Source organism: Ictidomys tridecemlineatus, chromosome 5 (assembly GCF_052094955.1).
Source record: "Ictidomys tridecemlineatus isolate mIctTri1 chromosome 5, mIctTri1.hap1, whole genome shotgun sequence".
Classification (NCBI taxonomy): domain Eukaryota; kingdom Metazoa; phylum Chordata; class Mammalia; order Rodentia; family Sciuridae; genus Ictidomys; species Ictidomys tridecemlineatus.
This window is the reverse complement of record NC_135481.1, coordinates 6,911,803-6,931,257: the sequence shown is the minus strand read 5'-3', so window position 1 is coordinate 6,931,257 and position 19,455 is coordinate 6,911,803. Positions and strand designations below refer to the sequence as shown.

Sequence of the window (19,455 nt, the reverse complement as noted above, 5' to 3'; positions counted from 1 at the left end):
GGGGAAACATGAGAATTAGTGGTTTGAATAATTCCTTTAAGTTGCTGTCAATGGATCATGGGGGCTAGTTTTTAAGGACAGAACACTCTTTATAGACATATGATACAGTTAAAAAGCCACTGTTTCAAGACGATTTCAGAAATATTAAATACAAAATATTAAATATAAATATTATCAGAAAGATACAGTGGAAATCTAACATGTTCATTCTTATATACTCTTACCTGTATGTTCTAAATGTTTTAATGTCACATTGTCAACAGGGAAAAAGCTGAGGATAGCACCATATTCTGGACACATGTTGGCTATTGTAGTTCGATCTACGATAGATAATTGTGAAACTCCACTTCCAAAAAACTCAACAAACTTTCCAGCTACTCCTACTTGCCTGAGGTGCTATAAAAAGGAGTACAAACACACACAAAAAAATCAGAAATGGCAAGATTAGCAAGGATTTCCTGAAAACTATAAAATCTAATATTTAACCAATACTATTGATATTGAAAGAACCAGATCCCTTGATGTTCATATGAAACATAAACTCATTCTAGTTTTTAGGTATTTTAAGATTTAATTGGACCATTAATTAAAAAATGGTCCAATGTCAGCATGGAGGCACAAACTTGTAATCCCAGTGGCTCAGGAGGCTGAGGCAGGAGGATCTTGAGTCCAAAGCCAGTCTTAACAACTTAGTGAGGCCCCGACCAACTCAGCAAGATCCTGTCTCCAAATAAAAAATACAAAAAAGGGCTGGGGGATGTGGCTCAGTGGTTAAGCAGGCCTGGATTCACTCCTCAGTACCCCCAAAAACCAATGCCATTGTAAGTCACAGTCAAAAGGGCTTAAAACTCAAGACGGCTACAATTCACAGGTTAAATGCCTTTGAAATCTGGATATAACATGGACTCTAATGTATGCCTGTTGAGCCTTTCTTTTTTCCTTTTTATGTGGTACTTGGTATTGAATTCAGGGCGTCACACATACTAGGCAAACCTTCTACACTTAGCTACTTCTCCAGACATCTTTTATTTTGAGTCAGGGTCTTGCAAAGTTGCCCAGGCTGCTCTTATTTTTAAAGAGAGAGAGAGAGAGAGAGAGAGAGAGAGAGAGAGAGAGAGAGAGAGAAAGAGAGAATTTTAATATTTATTTTTTAGTTTTCAGCGGACACAACATCTTTGTTTGTATGTGGTGCTGAGGATCGAATCCGGGCCGCATGCATACCAGGCGAGCGTGCTACCGCTTGAGCCACATCCCCAGCCCTGCCCAGGCTGATCTTGAACTTCAGATCTTTCTGCCTCAGCCTCCCAAAAAGCTGAAATTACAGGCGTAAGTGTTTTTTTTTCTTTTATAGCAGCACAAAAAATAAAGGTGCTTCTTGGCACTGAAGGCACCTTAGATTTAATAAAATGATGATTGTATATTTAGGTTAAAATTATACACTAGCTACAAAAATTCTTTGAATTACAACTACCGATCCAAATATTCCATTTTGATAGGATTTAACATGTGGTTTCAAACTTAATTCCTTCTAAAATCATTCTTCATTAGTATCAAGTAAGCAAAACAACTATTCTTTTCAAAATTGTAAAATGATCTCAGGCTGGCAGGGAAACAAGGTCTAGGGAGGTGACTAAGACTGAAACAATCTTCAACCTATGAATGTTAAATCCTAACATTTAACAGGCACTCAAGATCACTTAATCCGCATGCTTTTTTAATAGATGTAGAAACTTGCTGGGCACAGTAGCAAAAGCCAGTAAACCCAGTGACTTGGGAGGCTGAGGCAGCAGAATTGCAGATTCAAGGCCAGGCTCAACAACTTAGCAAGACCCTTTCTCAAAATAAAAAATAAAAATGGCTGGGAGAGCCAGGGTTGTGGCTCAGTGGTAGAGCACTTGCCTAGCATGTGGTAGGCACTGGGTTCAATCCTCAGCACCGCATAAAAATAAATAAATAAAAATAACGGTATTGTGTGTCCATAAACGACGACGACAACAACAACAACAAAAAACAAAGAACAGCCAGAGTTCCCTCCCTTGGAGCTCTTCCTGTATGGTGGGAGCCTTTAAAAACAAAACAAAGCAAAACAAAAACCTCCCTCAAAGAAAGATGTTCCTCTGTATTCATTGTTATACGTCTAAATGAAATACTGATAAGAGAGAGATACTAAGGCAAATGCCATCTTTGCCAATATGTATTTTAGAAAATAGATATGATTAATTCTATAAAGATCATGAATAAAACAGAACCTAAAAAGAGAAATAACATTCAATAAATGTAAACATACAGAGAATAGATTAAATTTAAATTTTACATTAAATTTACATTTTGATGTATTGTATAGAAACTGTTTCTCTGAGCTTTTAAAATATTGAATGCATGATGCTTAAGAGTTTTAGTAAATAAGAAGTTGTAATTCTTCGATCTAAATTTCTAGTTTTCACTAACTTATTAAGTCCCATTTTTTAAAAGTTATTACACCTGGAAAATGTTCCACATAAAATTCTAATATGGATCCCAGCTTAACAAATTCTATAATACATCAAAAAATGTATATCAAAAAATTAGATTAAATTTCTCTAACAATAAGCTAAAATGTCAAACACACAGATAATAATATTGTTAAGGAAAAAAAACAGCCAGAGGATGGTCTAAAAACAACATTAATTTTCAAGATATCTGAAGAATTAATTTCTCTAAAAGTAAGATTTTCCTTTTTTCTTTTAGGAATAATCCTTCAATTCTCAATTTAACATATTGATCTTTGGTACCCTACACTGAATCAATCATTTCCTTAAGATGACATTTTTTTTTTTTCCCTAATTAGAGAAGAAGGATCAATACCAAATGTTGAGAGGAAGGCATTATCACCTCCTCACCCTGTGGAGCTTCCTGAAAGTCTTCAATAATTTAACCAGAAATGCTAAGAAGACGGGATCCATATTAGAATTTTATGTGGAACATTTTCCAGGTGTAATCACTTTTAAAAAATGGGACTTAATAAGTTAGTGAAAACTAGAAATTTAGGTCGAAGAATTACAACTTCTTATTTACTAAAACTCTTAAGCATCATGCATCTAATATTTTAAAAGCTCAAAGAAACAGTTTCTTAGTAACCAGTTTCTTTGGTTACTAAGAATTGAACCCAGGGGCACTTTACCACTGAGCCACATCTCCAGTCTTTTTGTTTTTTATTTTGAGACATATTATTGTTAAATTGCTGAGGCTGGCCTCAAACTTAGTATTCTTTTGCCTCAGGCTCCTGAGATGGTGGGATTTCAGGACTATATCACCAGCCCAGTAACAGGACTTATTTTTAAAAACATTACCTAGTAAAGTAATGGTTTCTGAAGGGCAAATAATTCAATTAAATATTAAGGGGATACAGCCTTTTCCTAAATATGATAATTAAAAATTCATGTAATCAAGAAGTATTTAATTGAGGCAATAATTAATAATGGTTGAGAGCATGGACTGGAGAACTCGATTGCCTGGATCAGAATTCTTGTTCTACTACTTAACCCTTTTGGCCTTAGGAACCTTTGTTAAGTGGGCTTCATGTGTCTTAGTTTTCTCAAATTAAGATGATATAACAGTACCTATCTCAACAACTAGTAAATGAAGAAAGGAAGAAAGGGGAGGAAAAGGGAGGGTGAATATGATTAAGTATGATAATATGCATGTATGAAATATCACAAGGAAACTCATTAGTCTGTATCATTAATGAGTTAATCTTTATAATAAAAATAGCATTTATTTAAAATAAAAACGTATTTATTTCCTAGTCTTATAATGAGGACTAAATGAGATAGTATGTCAAATAAATAATGACTATTTTTTGTACTTACTACTACAGATTAAATGTTACATGTCTGCTTTTATTACTATAATGACAACTACCATGATGTGGCTAATAATGTAAAATCTAAGGTTAGAGGGATTAACCAAAATCTCTGCTCTTGTGGGACTTCTCCACTTATGAAAAAAATAAAGTCCCCTAAGTCATAAAGGTGCTACACACAACTCTAACTTACCTTTGTAATGCCAAGAACAACATCTATGGATGTAACAAAAGGGTTGGATGATCCAGTTAACTCACATCCAACCACCTCAGGTAAAGTAAGAGAAACAGGCAAACCAAGCATAACGGCTTCTGTTTCAATGCCTCCAACTCCTAGTGATAAGAATAGGTTTATTAGTAGAGTATATTTAAAGATGAAGTTTGCTCTGTAACATCTAAATCTCCACGTGTTTCACAAGCTTGACTTACACAGTACTTTACAGAACACTGCTACACTGCTTTACTGTGGACTTGAACCTTTGACCGTCTCAAAAAAATGACTCCATGCATGTGGTTTAAAGAAGTGACGTTTTTGCCTTTATATTAAATTTAATATTTAGTATTTATGCTATGTACACTGTACTATGCTCAAGGCACAGATATGAATACAACTCATATCATCCCGTCAATGTTAAGAAAAGCAATCTAATGAAAAAGAAAAAAAAATCATCCATTGTAACACTCTATAAAAGAATAAGTACAGAGTAGGGCATTCTTAATTCAGTGAGAGGAGTTAAGGCTTTCAGGAAACAATAGAGCTCAATCTTAAAGTAAGATTTAATAGTAGCCATATTTCAGCAATAAAAGGGGTGGTCACCAAAGTCATTAGGTATGGAACAGCACAACCCATTCAGGGTAATAAATAACTAGTCTCAAAACATAAAATAAACAGCTGGGTATGGTGGCACACATCTGTAATCCCAGCAGTTTGGGAGGCTGGGGCAGGAGGATCATGAGTTCAAAGTCAGCCTCAGCAAAAAAGCAAGGTGCTAAGCAGCTCAGTGAAACCCCTCTCTAAATAAAATAACAAAATAGGGCTGGGGATGTGGTTCAGTGGTCGAGTGACCTTGGTACCCCAAAAATAAAAATAAAATAGTCTCTAAGATGGGTGCAGATGAATGGTCAAAAGGGCAACAGGTTGTGAAGGGCTTGAATAAAATGCCATTAAGGAATCTAGATTTATAAAGGCAACCAGGAGAAGCTGCTGAAGAACTTTAAATAAAGATTAACAAGTCTAGCTACATCAACACTGCCACACTGCCCCTTCACCTCCTCATCATCATCACTGCAATTACTTCCCAAATGGTAGTACTGTGCTGGCCCTGTGCAAATTTTTCACAAATCCTCTTTTTACCACACAATTGATAAACTCCCTGAATTTAGACGTTTTTGTTGTTGCTCTGCTATAATTGATATTTAAAAAAAAAAACAAAACAGAGCCTCTAGCTATGAAAACCAGCTATTTGTTCTTTGATAATGTTACTAACAGCTCTTCCCAAAAGGAAATTAAATGTATTTGGTAATTTACTTACCCCACCCAAGAATCCCCAAACCATTCACCATGGTTATATGAGAATCTGTGCCAACTACACTGTCTGGGAAAAGAAGATCCTTTTCTTCAAATACCACTCTCGACAAATATTCTAAATTTACTTGATGAGCCATTCCAGTTCCAGGAGGGATGACAGCCACATTCTTAAAAACTCTTGAACTCCACTATGTTTTGTTTAGATTCAAGAAATACAAATATTAGTATATCATATGAGCTTATATTCATAATCAAGATATAAATAGATACTAAAATATGCTCACCAATATTCAACAAGACCAATTCAAAGTTTACAGTACATATTAAAAAAAATGCAAAATCTGAATCTAAACACATTCATTTTGTAAATTATTAAAACCAAATTAAGTCAAAGAAAATGTTCAAATATTCCAGATATGTAGTAATATTTAACTGTGTTCCAAAGATTTTAGGGAAAAGAGTTTGGGAAGGCCCAAGGTATATACAAGGAATCCCAAGCCAGTGCTCCATCTTCTTTTTAATATACTGGGGTATCCAATAGGATTTTACAATTTTATTGTTTTGGTAGGAACAAAACAGTTCTAGTATCATAAAAATCTTTTAAAACCACTTGTCCACATATAAAAATTGTACTTATCAATATTTTATAAATGTCAACACAAAAACTTCTTCAAATCATTTATACCTTGAAAAACTGAAGCCTCTCTCGATTTCTGCCAAATTCTACTTCTTGATTTTTAAATACTGTTTCAGGTCTAAAAACAAGAAAAGCTGGTATTAGGTACATATATTATAAGAAAGACTTACTTTGTTTCTAAGTCTTTATTCTTATGCATACTTATGCAAACATTAAAAATTACCCATGGAAGAACCACTTACTAGACTTCTCAAAATTCCTTTTCAACAAAGTTCTGCTTTACCTAACACACTAGACAGCTACAGAAAGGAGTTAAGTGTTTAAAACTATACTTAAAATACATTATTATGAGAGACTTGTCTAGATCATAATAAAAATATAACAGTAAGTACTGTTGGGTTTTCCAATGCAAACAGAAGGGTAGTAGCTTACTCAACAATAAACACAAACATTCTCACCTACCTGGCTCTTGTGCCAGTTAAATGGTGAGATAAATGTTGACAATGACAACACCTGAACATCATTTCATAGTTTAAAATAGAGCTTTCAGAAAAAACCTTTTATTCATCTCATCCAAAATGAAAGGCTCTATTCTTCAGTAGCAATTTAATGTACATATATTGTGAATATAGTTTACACAAGTTAATTACCTCTGAGTAATTATAGTAATGTTTAGCAAAGTATTTTTATCTAATAGATTTTTTAAAAGATTTCAAGCTGCTTTGCTTATTTTGATCATCAGCTGCTAACTGTTAACTAGAATACCAATATAATTTAAAGTACACATGTCCTCCAGGATCCAGATGATAAAGAGTTGTTTAATTGTCAACTTTTTTTTTTAAACATGTATATTTTTAAGTTACAGTTGGGCATAATACCCTTACTCCATTTGTTTATTTTTATGTGGTGCTGAGGATCGAACCCAGCACCTCGCACATGCTAGGTGAACTCTCTACCGCTAAGCCACAACCCCAGCCCCATAATTGTCAACTTTATTTCTGCAAAGATTATTTTAATAATTCATGGCTGAGTGATCACTTGAAACTACACTACATCTTAAGATATTTCTTAGGACCTCGGGGAACACAGCTTTCTAGGGCTACTCCAAGTATTTTACCTTTCCACAGCACTATGGAACAAAGTGCCATAAAAACATTTATTAGCTGGTAATCTCACAAGTGCTAAATGTTAAATTCTCACCTTTACCCTTCAATTTCTTAGTTGAACCTATAATGAATACTTCACTGATGCATAAAAAACCCCAAAAGAGTTACTATTTCCACACACCCAGTCACTACTATATAATACTTTGCAATTTAGAGCCAAAATTGAGGGAAAATGATACACCTGGTTAGATTTTTAGTAAGGTCTGGGGATATAGCTCAGTAGCAGAATGCTTGCCTAATATGCATCAGAGCCTGGGTTCAATCCCTGGCACCAACAAAACAAAAAACCAATGATTTTGAATCAATAAATCTTCCTTTTCAGAAAGTTAACTTCTATATATGTAGCATTAATCTTTTTTTTTTTAAAGTTGTAGATGGATTCAATACCTTTTTATTTATTTTTATGAAGTGCTAAAGATCAAACCCAGGGCCTCACATGGGCTAGGCAAGTGCTCTACCCCTGAGCCACACGCCAGCCCTGGCATTAATCTTAAAAGTCAACATGATCTTAACAATCAGGGCAAGTAAGTAGCAGGAATAAAGAGTGATTACATAAAACTACCATAATTTCATAGGGAAGGACTCATAGATTATGGTGACTTCTTAGGAAGAGCACATGAAATCACTGTAACCTGAGGTTTTATAAAAATGTTGAACCCAAAATTTTTGAACTGGATAGAACTTGAAGAATCCAATTGAGGGACAAACAAACTAATATATTATTTGGCACTTAAAATATGTGTGAGTGGACATTTTTCTTAGTTATTTCAAATGTTATTTTTTTTAAAACAGGAAGTATAATTTTTTACTAAATTAAAAAAATTCTGATAGCCTATTAATAATGGGATAAACAGTAGAACTCTCTTAAAACTAAGAATAAAAATTTGGAAACTTTTTAGTACATAAAAATTCAACTCAAAGAATTTCTTATTTTGAAAAATTATTAGGAAACTAACTAAATCCTAAGAACAGGATTCTTTTCTAGGCATGTTTACTACTTTCAATGATACCATACAGGAAAATATTTCCCTAAAAGAGCTCATTAGGTTTATAACATATGTGATAATAGTCATATTCTAATATAAAACTCTGGATGCAGCATGAAAAAAAACCCCTGAAATCCTCTGTGGGGGGGGGGAGCTAAATATAGAGGATTCTAAAAAAGATACGAATGATGAATGAACATATCAATGGTACAAATTCATTAATATAAGAAATTCAGTTTAAAATGACATCCCATTTTCTATCTACATTAGTCAGAAAAGTGATACATAGGGCTGGGGATATAGCTCAGTGGTAGAGCATTTCCCTATCTAATTTCTAGCACTCGAACATGCACACACAGACACACAAATTCATGGCTAAATGGCTGAATCTTCTTCTTATTATTATTATTTTTGGTACTGGTGATTGAACCCAGGGACGCTTAACCACTGAGCCACATTCCCAGCCCTTTTTTATATTTTATTTAGAGATAGGGTCTAAGTTGCTTTTGGCCCTGACTAAATTGCTCAATTTGGCTTCAAATTTGTGACCTCCTAAGGAGTCACTTCCTGGGTTGAGGATATAGCTCAGTAGTAGAATGCTTATATACTGTAGGACCCTAGGTTCAATCCCCAGGACAGGAAAAACAAATTTTTTTGATGGGGTGGGGGGTGAGGGATGAGGGTTACTCAGGATTGGACCCAGGGGCACTTAATCACTGAGCCATATCCCCAGCCCTTTTTTATATTTTATTTAGAGACAGGGTCTATGTTGCTTTAGGCCCTCACTAAATTGTTAAGTCGGCTTCAAACTTGTGACCTCCTGTCTCAACCTCCTGAGCCAGTGGGATGACAGGCATGGGCCACCACACCTGGCTTTTATTTTTTATTTTGAGACAGGGCTTGCTAAGTTATCAAGGATCTTACAAAATTATTTAAACTCCTTGAACTTGCGATCCTCCTGCCTCAGCCTCCCTAGTCACTGGGATTACAGGAATGCACTACCACACCCAGCTAGAGACTAACAATTTAATTTAAACTTTGCTTCTTTCAGTACAATAGAAATGAAATACAGCACATAAATGCAGACACAATATAACAGCAATTGGGTGGGAAAATAAAAGTGATTTCTTTAACTGAAAAATATCTAGCACTAAAAAATATTAACAATATTTATTATTGTTAATAAAAATTAACTGGCAGTAATAAATATTAACAAAAACATTCTCATACTCAGGCACTGGTTGCAAATGAAAAGGACATAGGATGGGTGTATTCTCAATCTGTGAAGAAAATGTTCCTGAGTTTCGGCCTAGTTCTCCAGAATCGCAGGATCCTCGGCAGGTAGTCTGGCCTCTGCAGGGAAGCTTCTTAGGCTGCACTTTAAGTGGAGAAAGCTTTCCTATTTTCTGTAGGTCACCACCTCCAGGATTTGGCGCATTCTGTATTGCACTATTATCCCCAAAAGGAAACAAAAGCATTTAGAAGTAACAGAAATTTAGCTCTTCAAAAAGTGCATGCTATTTGAAGTAAGTGAATGATGTTTGAAGGCTAACACTTATTGTTTAACTCAAGTTTTAAAAGCAAATTTCAGATAAATTGTTTTCATTTTTAATTTATATTTATGGAGATAAAAACTAATTCTAAGTGCCCCATATAGTCATTTTTATATATACCAATTTAAATAACTTGCTAGCAAGTGCCAATATAGTTCTTTTTAACAACTGAGAAGCACAGAGCCAATAGTTTTAATTATAGAGTATAAAAACTCTCACGGGTTATAATAAATTGCAATATTATACTGCTACTGCAAGGAATGTAAAAGACTAATGCATGAGAACAGAAATATGGTTTCTTGTTTGCCCTTGGTCAAAGGAGCCTTATAAATATTATATTATGTAAATATTCCACTTATTTCAGTGGAAAGAAAGAGCTTTAGTAAGCTCAATGCTTTTAGATCACCAATTAAAGACAAATCTTTACATTCTCTCTGAAAGGGAAATAGGTTAAAAAACAAAAAGTGAAAACTTAATTCAGATGTTCACTCAAAAAACAAAAAAAAAAAGATGGTTGTAAGCTTGTATATTTTTTTCAAATATGGCAGCAAAAATACACAAACATGAAAATAGTTCTAAACTATGAGTACAGAAAATTTCACCAATTCATAAACTTTCCACAAGTTTTCCTTTAATATACTAGTCAATACTAAATGGAGCATGCTTTACTCTGGCATAAATTGCTTTCCCAGATATTTTATACTTCCACAAAACTTGCATGACTGTCTTTATAAATATCTGTATTAAAGTACCATTTACTGAAGTCAATTTGTAAAGAATGGTCAACTGTGAGATCTGTCGGACAGGCAGGATGGACTTTTTTAGGATCACCTCCAAGAGTTTTCACTGCCTCCCTCATAGCAGCAAAATCTACCATTGCCGGTATTCCACTTTAAAAAAAAAAAAAAAAAAAAGAAGAATGATCAAATTACAATTCTAATTTTTAAATAAAATGTTTAATAATAATTAACATGTACTTATTCATTTTTATTTTTAAAAAGTATCCTTTATTAGTATTTATTTTTGAAAATATACTCATTATCCAATTTAGCTGTCCCATGGTTTAATGAGAATTAACATTATTATCTGAGAACTTGAGTGCTTAGGGACAAAAGCAGCAAAAATAAGAGATGATTTTGAGGTGCCTGTGGAATTCTTTTCTTCCTCAATTTTTTGACAGCCCCTCCCTTTTCCCTGGCTCTAGCCCCTTTGTCCTGTGGTTCCCTCTTATAATCTCAAAGCTATCCACAATAACTGCCCCCCCATAACTTTTGCTTATATTCATCCATCCATAATATCCAGGCAACTATGTAACAAGCATGTACTAAATGCCGTCACTGTAATAGATATCATAAGAATAAGGTCAAATAATAGTTTTGGCTCTTAAAGAATTAATAGTGAAGATAAAGCAATGATTACAGAATAGAAGCATATATGAGGTAACACAGATCAGACTTAGGTGGGTGGGCAAAGGGGATGTTCTAGCAAAATCCTAGGCCCCTTTGAAATTTAGCTCCAGGTACATTATTCCAATAAATAATTCTTGGGACACCTCAGACCATGCAAGGTCTTTCAGGCTAAAGACATCAGATTTTATTCTAAGTGTGATGGAAATCAAGTGGTACCTGGAGGAATGACATAACCTGATTAACATTTTTAATGAAGTCACTCCATATACCATGTAAAGAACCAACTATAGGCTGCAAGTGTGGGGGCAAGTATACCAGGTAAGAGACTACAGTACTAGTAGTCCAGGTAAAAGAAAATGGGGCTAGAACCAGGATAACAGTGATGGAGAGGTAGAAAATATTTGGACACAGGATATATTTTAAAGGTAGCAATGACAGAATTTGCTGACAAGACTGGTGATAGGGTGCAAGGAAGGAGAGGAATCAGAGCTAATCTTAGATTAGAAGCCTAAAAAAACTGGGAGTCTGGTAGCATTTACTACGAGAGAGAAGACGTAGAAAGGGATAGGTGATATGGACAGTCAAGAAATCAAGTTCTGGATATGTTAAGTTTGAGAAACCTACTAGCTACATAGAGATGACAAGCAGGTAGTTAAGGAAAAGCAGTTTTGGAATAAATGGCATGAGAAATATGTGCCTGATTTTTATTACATGGCTTCAGCTCGGAAAGGGAAACTTTTATAATAAAACTTCATAATTAAAAATAAATCCATACATCAGGAAATCTGAATTTTAAAAGGGAACATTCTAAAAATTCATTCACATAAAATGAACCAATGACTCACGTAAAATCTTGAAGAAGAACACGGGCAGGGAAAAAGGGCACTTCAACAATGTTTTGTTTGGTTTTCCAGTCTAAAATGTTCATAACATCTTCCTTTTTCATTAAAAAGCCATCACAATTTCGTACAGCAGCCTCCAACAGAACCCGTATTGAGTAAGGCAGAACATCTGATTCAAGAGAAAATATTATTATTAATAAGAGAACAATCATATGTATATAATGTAAAAATTACAACAGCAAAAAGATAAAGACATTAATGCAATGTTTTCTCAATTTAAAAATTCACTTTTTAGTCTAACAAACACAGAATCTAATATCATTCATGTTAACTATGACTTTCCTATGCATAACCCCAAGGTCCAAGGCCATGAAAAAGCAAAGACAAAAATTTTCATATAAGACTTGCATTGATTTGGGCATATCACACTATAATCATGATAAATAAAAACTTCCTCTTCAGGAAAGACAAGAAAAAAAAAATGAAAAGCACCAAATATAGATTAAATACCTATTGCAGGAAAAAAAAGTCTGAAAGTTTATAATAAATTTAAAATACTTCAAATCAAAAGCAGTCCAAGTTTAAAAGTAAATCAGGATGCCGGGTGAGAAAAAAATCATTTTAGGAAAACTTTCATTCACTCTTGATTACCAGTCTAAAGATATAATAGAGAATTCAGTATTGTTAAATTTTCAATCATATTAAATTCTCACATCAGATTTGGCTACACAATTAGAATTTAAAAGGAAGAGTGAATGAATGTGAGTGGTTGAAAATATCATGGCTGTCCACACAATAGATTATCCTACAGCTGTTTAAAGGATTGATCTCCAGAATACACTATTAAGAGAAAATGTGGGACAAAATTGTGTTCATAACACATTCTACCTATCTTTACAAAAGGTTAAAAAATATAGATATGTGTAATATATACATATACACACAAATATATGTATACACATTATAACATACACTAAATATACAATTTGAAAATATTTACTACTGCCAGGATTACACCTGTAATCCCAGTTATGCAGAAGGACTTCAAGTTTGAGGCCAGCATACACAACATAGTAAGACCCTGTCTTAAAAAATCAAAGGGGCCAAGGATGTAGCTCAGTGGTAGAGTGCCCCTGGGTTCAATCCTCAGTACAGAAAAAAAAAATTACTACAAAAAAATAATTTTTAAAAAACATATATACATATGTATATTGATGTGTGGTATATATATATATATATATATATATACACACACACACATGCTGAGCCTCCTTAATTCAAAAATCTGAAATTCAAAATGCTTCAAAATTTTTTTTATTTTCCTCCATTGATAAAGTGCATGAAAATATTCCAAAATCTCCAAAACTCCAACATTGAAAAACACTTCTGGTCCCAACTGTTTTGGTATGAGTAAATGATAGACAAGTTTAAAGTCAGAGAAGTTAAGGAAAAAACATAACAAAACTCTGAGCTTGAAGCATAGCTCAGTGGCAAAGTAAATGCCTAGCAAGTGTGAGCCCTAAATTCAATTCCTAGCACTAATACATAAATACATAAATAAAAATAAAAACTCTTGTAGGGCGTGGTGGCTCACACCTGTAACCCCAGCAATGCAGGAGGAGGCTAAGGCAGGAGTACTGAAGTTTGAAGCCAGTCTGAGCAATTTAGTGAGACCCTCAGCAACTTATAATGAGACCTATCTCAAAATAAAAAGGACTAGGGATATAGCTCAATGATAAAAGCACCCCTAGGTTCAATCCCCAGTACCAAATAAACAAACAAATATCCATACATTTTAATGAGAAATGTATGAATTCGTGATTTATTTTTCTCTTTCTAAATGTTTTCCTAACTCTATTCACAGAAAATGCCTAGGACAAAGACAACACAATAGTAATGAATTCCTAGTACCTTAGCCTGTTATTTCTAAAAACTATTTCTCATTTCTAAAACAGTTCCTTAGAAAAATGGCTGATTCTATCTGGAGAAGAAAATGTACAAACCGAGCCTGGAACATCTTGTGTTGGAAATAAAAGACTAATAGGGATACTAATGGATCAATTTGATTCAAAATGAATAATGACTGCTATTCATTGAAACATATCAACTATATAAATAGGCCTTAGTTTATAATGACTCTCAAAACACACTCTTCCATCAATCACCAATGGAAATTGCTAAGGCATAAACTCATTATTCTGAAAACTGATAAAAGAGACAAAAAAAAAAATCAATCATTAATCTTGTCTCCTCTGATTTCAAGTAACTAAGAGTTAAAAAAAAAAGTTCTCCATTTAGAGAGTTACAGCTAATAAATGCAGAAGGAATAATATAATTAGAAAATACACCACAAACAACACCTAATAAAATATCAGATCTAGGGGCTGGGGCTGTGGCTCAGTAGTAGAGTCCTTGCCTAGCATGGATGAGGCCCTGGGTTCAATCCTCAGCACCACATAAATGTAAAATACAGATACTGTGTCTACCTAAAACTTAAGAATAAACATTAAAAAAAAAAAGAAATATCAGATCTAGACAATGATCATAAAGCTAAAATCATTAGGTTATATGCAGATGGCAGTGGAACTTATAATGGACAGATCAAGCTGATAACACCTATTTCTCTTAGCATCACCCATTATATTTCTTCCTGATAAAGCAGAAAATACAAGTGGCACTAGGAAGTATTATTACAAAACTAAGTACTGTCCATAAATAAGCCCACATATAATCAAATCTCTAGCTTCAACTTCCAGTTAATAAGAAATACGGGGTGGGGGCGGGTGTTGTGGCTCAGAGGTTGAGTGCTCGCCTAGCATGTGTGAGGCACTGGGTTCAATCCTCAGCACCACATAAAAATACTGTGTCCACCTATTTAAAAAAAAAAATAAGAAATATGGGAGAGAGTAGAACAGTAAAATGAAACTACAAAGCGGCAATCTGCCACATCAAGAACATGGTATATTCTACAGGAAATGACGTGGCTTCTTCAAGAAAAAGTAGTAAAGAAAAGGGGGAAAAGAGGACTATTACAAACTAAAAAAGACTTTAGAGACATAGCAATCAAGTGTTATGTGTGGACACTATTTGGACACTGTCTGCACAAACCAAATATTTTTGATACCAGGAATTGAACCCAGGGGTGCTTAACTGCTGAGCCACATTCCCAGCCCCTTCTTTTTTTTTTTTTTTTTTTTTTAAGCAGGTGGGCGCTGCCCCGCTGTCGCCCTGCCCTTCTTTTATTCTTTAATTTTCGGTGTATATAACATCTTTGTTTGTATGTGGTGCTGAGGATCGAACCCAGGCCGCATGAATGCCAGGTGAGCGCGCTACCGCTTGAGCCACATCCCCAGCCCAAGCAGCCCCTTCTTTTTAAAATATTTTATTTTGAGACAGAATCTCCTTAAATTGCTTAGAGCTTCTCTAAGTTGCTGAGGCTGGCTTTAAACCCATGATCCTCCTACCTCAATTAACAATTTGATTTGCGCAAGCCACCATGCCCGGCTTGCACAAACCAAATGTAAAAATATATTAAGACAACCAGAGAAAAGTTCTTGCTTACTAGATTTAGATTATATTAAGAAATTACTTAATCTTGTTATGCATAATAATGACATGATTTATTTTTTCAATGCATATCAGATATGCATACTGACGAATATTTATAGGTTAAGAAAACGGCATAATATTTGAAAAAAAAATTGGGTGAAATGTTGATACCTGGCTGATAAATACATGGTGGGTTACTAATGAGTCTCTCCTTGCTTTTTTTCCCCATTAAGAAAAAATTTATTGCCAGTGCAGTGGCATACACCTGTAATCCCAGCAACTTGGAGCTGAGACAGTTCGAGGCCAGCCTCAACAACTTAGCAATGTCCTGTCTCAAAATTTAAAAAAGGGCTGGGAATGTAGCTCAAGGTAAGGCACTCCTAGGTTCAATCTCCAGTACCAAAAAAACAGAAAATATTTGACTTTTCTGCTATGTTTTAACATTACGTGCACAAATCAGACATGGTTAACAGTTCTTAGGAAGTTATCGAGCTATTAAAAAATTCAGACCATAAATAAGTAAACAAAGTAAATACAAACAGTAGCAGGTCTTATAAGGGAAGTGAGTAGGATTCAGTAATAGAAGACAGTAGAGAGGATTTTACCCAATACCAACATTCCTCACTACAATGCTACATTTGTTACAAGTGATGAACCTGTATGAATATATCAGTGACCAAAACCCACGGTTTATATTAGGGTTCACACTTAAGTGTTATATCTCCCTGCTTTTATGTTTGAAAATATTCTTACACAAATGAAAGACTATTAAAGTTGTAATTGAAGAGAAAAATAAAACTACAGAATCAGAAACACTAGATGCAAAGCCTGTATTTGCTATTTACTACATAGAAGTGATCTTTAGAGAATGACTAAGTTGATGCATTTTTTCAAATTGGGAATGCTACCTACTTAACAGAGATGTGAAGAACTATCTTTCTTACCTTATCTATTTACTTAGCCACATACCTACCTACCCATCCATCCATCCATTTTTTGTGGTACTGGGGAATAATCCCAGGGCACTCTACTACTGAGCCATATTTAAGTCTCACTAAGTTGCCAAGGCTGGACATGAACTTGCTATCCTCCTGCCTTAGCCTCCTGAGTTGCTGGAATTACAGGTGTATCGGTTAGCTGCACCCAGCTAACAGATCTAATATGTATAAAATACCCAAATTATGAGAAACAGTAAGTACTTAACAAATATTAATTTTGATCCTTTTCTCAAATCAGAAATAGTAATATCACTCAAAACAGAGGGAATTAGAGGGGAAAATATTTTTAATAAAACATTCTGAGAAAATAAGAAAAATATTATCAAAGAAATTAATACATGATTAACTTTTTAATTTGGTTAATTATACTGAAAGTCTCAGGAATATTTTTCTTTATATGTCATACACCTGTAATCCCAAACCTGGGAGGCTGAGGCAAGAGAATGGCAAGCTCCTGGCCAGCCTTAGCAACTTAGTGAGATCCTATTTGAAAATTTTAAAAAGGGGGTGGGGTAGGAATGTAGCTTAGTAGTAGAGCACCTCAGGGTTCAATCCCTATCACCACAAAAAAGAAAGTATTTTACAGAAAGCATGTCATCAGATTTCTAGTTTAACATGGCAAATTATCACTACTTTCTTCTGAAACCCACTAAGTAGTTACAGCAATGTTGTAAACACACAAGAACAAAAAGGAAAAAGCAAAACCAACACAATTTTGGAAAACAAAGTACATGGATGAGTGGTAACAGAATAAGCAGAACAGAGAAAGCTGTAACTTAAATATCTACATGGGGACAGGCAATCCAAAACAAAGACTAGGTATCTGGATTGCCTAAGCTTTCTTAGGGAAGTTAGAATACAATGAAGCAATGCCTTTAAAATTCCAATAGAAAACAATTTCCAGACCAGAAATTTATACACTGGCAAACTACTAAATAATCAGGTAAGGTCTCAAAAATCTACTTCCCAGGCAACGCTTCTAAGGAAACTTCTGGAGGATATGCTCTATAAAACAAAACAGTAAACAAAATTAGAAAAATCATGAAATCTAGGAAAAAGTCTCCAACATAGGACCAAGAGCAAAGACTCTTTAAAGACCCAATTGCTGTGCAAGTCATAGTGTAATCAGTTTCAAATGGAGCAAAAGATAAAAAAGTCCAGAGGTGATGCTGCCAATAAAACAGAAAAAAATGATTGATTTCCTGATTATAACCAACAGGAGTTCAGTTCTCTTGAACAATTTGGAAATAAATTATTGATAAGAATACTAAAAACTAAGCAAACAAAAAAGATCATTAATTACAAGGAAAATACAAAATTGTATGAGAAATGTGCAACAGTGACTACACGGACTGGCTGAAAATTATTTACAGTGATAATAAATTAGAATGAGATGCATGAATATATGTAGAAGTATCAAATCCTCATTTTCCATAGCAGAAATTCACTAAAATCTGAAATAGAAAAATAAAAGAATTAGCAGCATAACCAAAGACAGACTGCTATTTTGGGTATAATCTTTGTGAGGGTTTTAAATTATATTATTTGAAGATTAAAAAGCAATTACCAAAGAGTGCTATGAGAAAAATGAACCACAAATGTTAACTAGACACTTTTTCACAAAGAAGCACTGCCACAAATTTGTCTAATTTCAAAATCACGACAGAGACTTATTGCAAGGAAAGATGCAACCAAACAAAATTTCATATTTCATCCCGTGGAAGTCAGTCTCTGATATTATGATATCATTAATGTCGGCCTTCTGATATTCATGCTGCCATGAAATCTGTTCTGAATCAATTCTGCTAGTGTGACCAACAATGTATGGCAGAGATGAGAGTGTATGATTTTCAAGACCAGGACATTTTTTCCGCTTCAGTCTTCCTCTCTTACTTGCTCTGGGGAAGCCAGCAGATGACTGTTTTGAAACAATTAAGTAGTCCTTAGGAGACACCCATATGGGGAAGAACTGAGGCCTCTCCATCATCAATGAACACCAACACCTGCCAGCCATGTGCTTGAGCCCTCAGAAACAGGTTCTCTACCTTTGTCTAGCCTTCAGGTGAATGCAGCCTCAGAACATTTGGCTGTAATCTCATTAAAGACCCTGAGCCAGAACTCCTCAACTAAGTCATTCTGAAATCCCTAATATATAGAGACTATGAGAGATAATAAATGCCTATTATTGCATTAAACTACAAAGCTTTTGGTTTGTTATCTTCTTCTTCTGCTGTTATTTATTTAGGACCTACTAAGAAACAGGTGCTTTATATCAGCTTATGTACTTTTTTTTGGTACTGGGAATTAAACTCAGGGGACCCAGGGGTGCTTAACCACTGAGCCACATTCCCAGCTAGATTTATTTATTTATTTATTTATTGAGACAGGTTCTTGCTGAGTTTCTTAGGGCCTTGCTAAATTGCTGAGGCTGGTTTTGAATTTGTGATCCTCCTGCCTCAGCCTCCTGAGTCGCTGGGATTACAGGCATATGCCACCATCCGCAGCAATCTCATGTAATTCTTAGAGTAAACCCATAGAATTTTTCAGTAGAAGAGCTATATAGTAAAGAGAAAACTAGCAGATGTGAGAGAATGGACACAGATGCTCTGGTTTGTTTTTTAGCAATATTAATCCCCCACCCCCGATTCTGGAACAGCTATAAAGTTCAGGGAAGGCCCTTAATCCCTTTCTTCCTCCTCATTCTCCCCACACCACCCCATATACTCTCCTGTTCCAATATACCACCTTAAAGTTCCCTAAACTTCTAAACCTTCCCAATTCCCACTCTCATGCCTGTTCTTCAATACCACAAGGACTTAAATTTCCTCTTTCAGTCAACGCCTGCTTGTATGTACTTTCCATATAGTTCTATATGGCTCAATTTCTTAGTTCCCCAAATCCTATTTAACTTGCCTCTTTGTTTCAACCTATCTGCCCAAGGGGGTG

The 19,455-nt window shown here is 34.7% G+C and overlaps 1 protein-coding gene across 1 annotated transcript in view; it reads right to left on the bottom strand.

Moving 5' to 3' along the window:
• Window positions 1–19,455, bottom strand: part of Ireb2 (iron responsive element binding protein 2) — a 54,343-nt gene that overhangs the window by 20,680 nt on the left and 14,208 nt on the right. The window contains exons 5-11 of the mRNA XM_005316852.4: window positions 11,966–12,131; window positions 10,464–10,601; window positions 9,389–9,607; window positions 6,055–6,124; window positions 5,374–5,557; window positions 4,035–4,174; window positions 225–396 (exon numbers count right to left, since the gene is read on the bottom strand). Coding sequence (XP_005316909.1) covers window positions 225–396; window positions 4,035–4,174; window positions 5,374–5,557; window positions 6,055–6,124; window positions 9,389–9,607; window positions 10,464–10,601; window positions 11,966–12,131 — 1,089 coding nt within the window. The remainder of the gene's footprint in view (window positions 1–224; window positions 397–4,034; window positions 4,175–5,373; window positions 5,558–6,054; window positions 6,125–9,388; window positions 9,608–10,463; window positions 10,602–11,965; window positions 12,132–19,455) is intronic.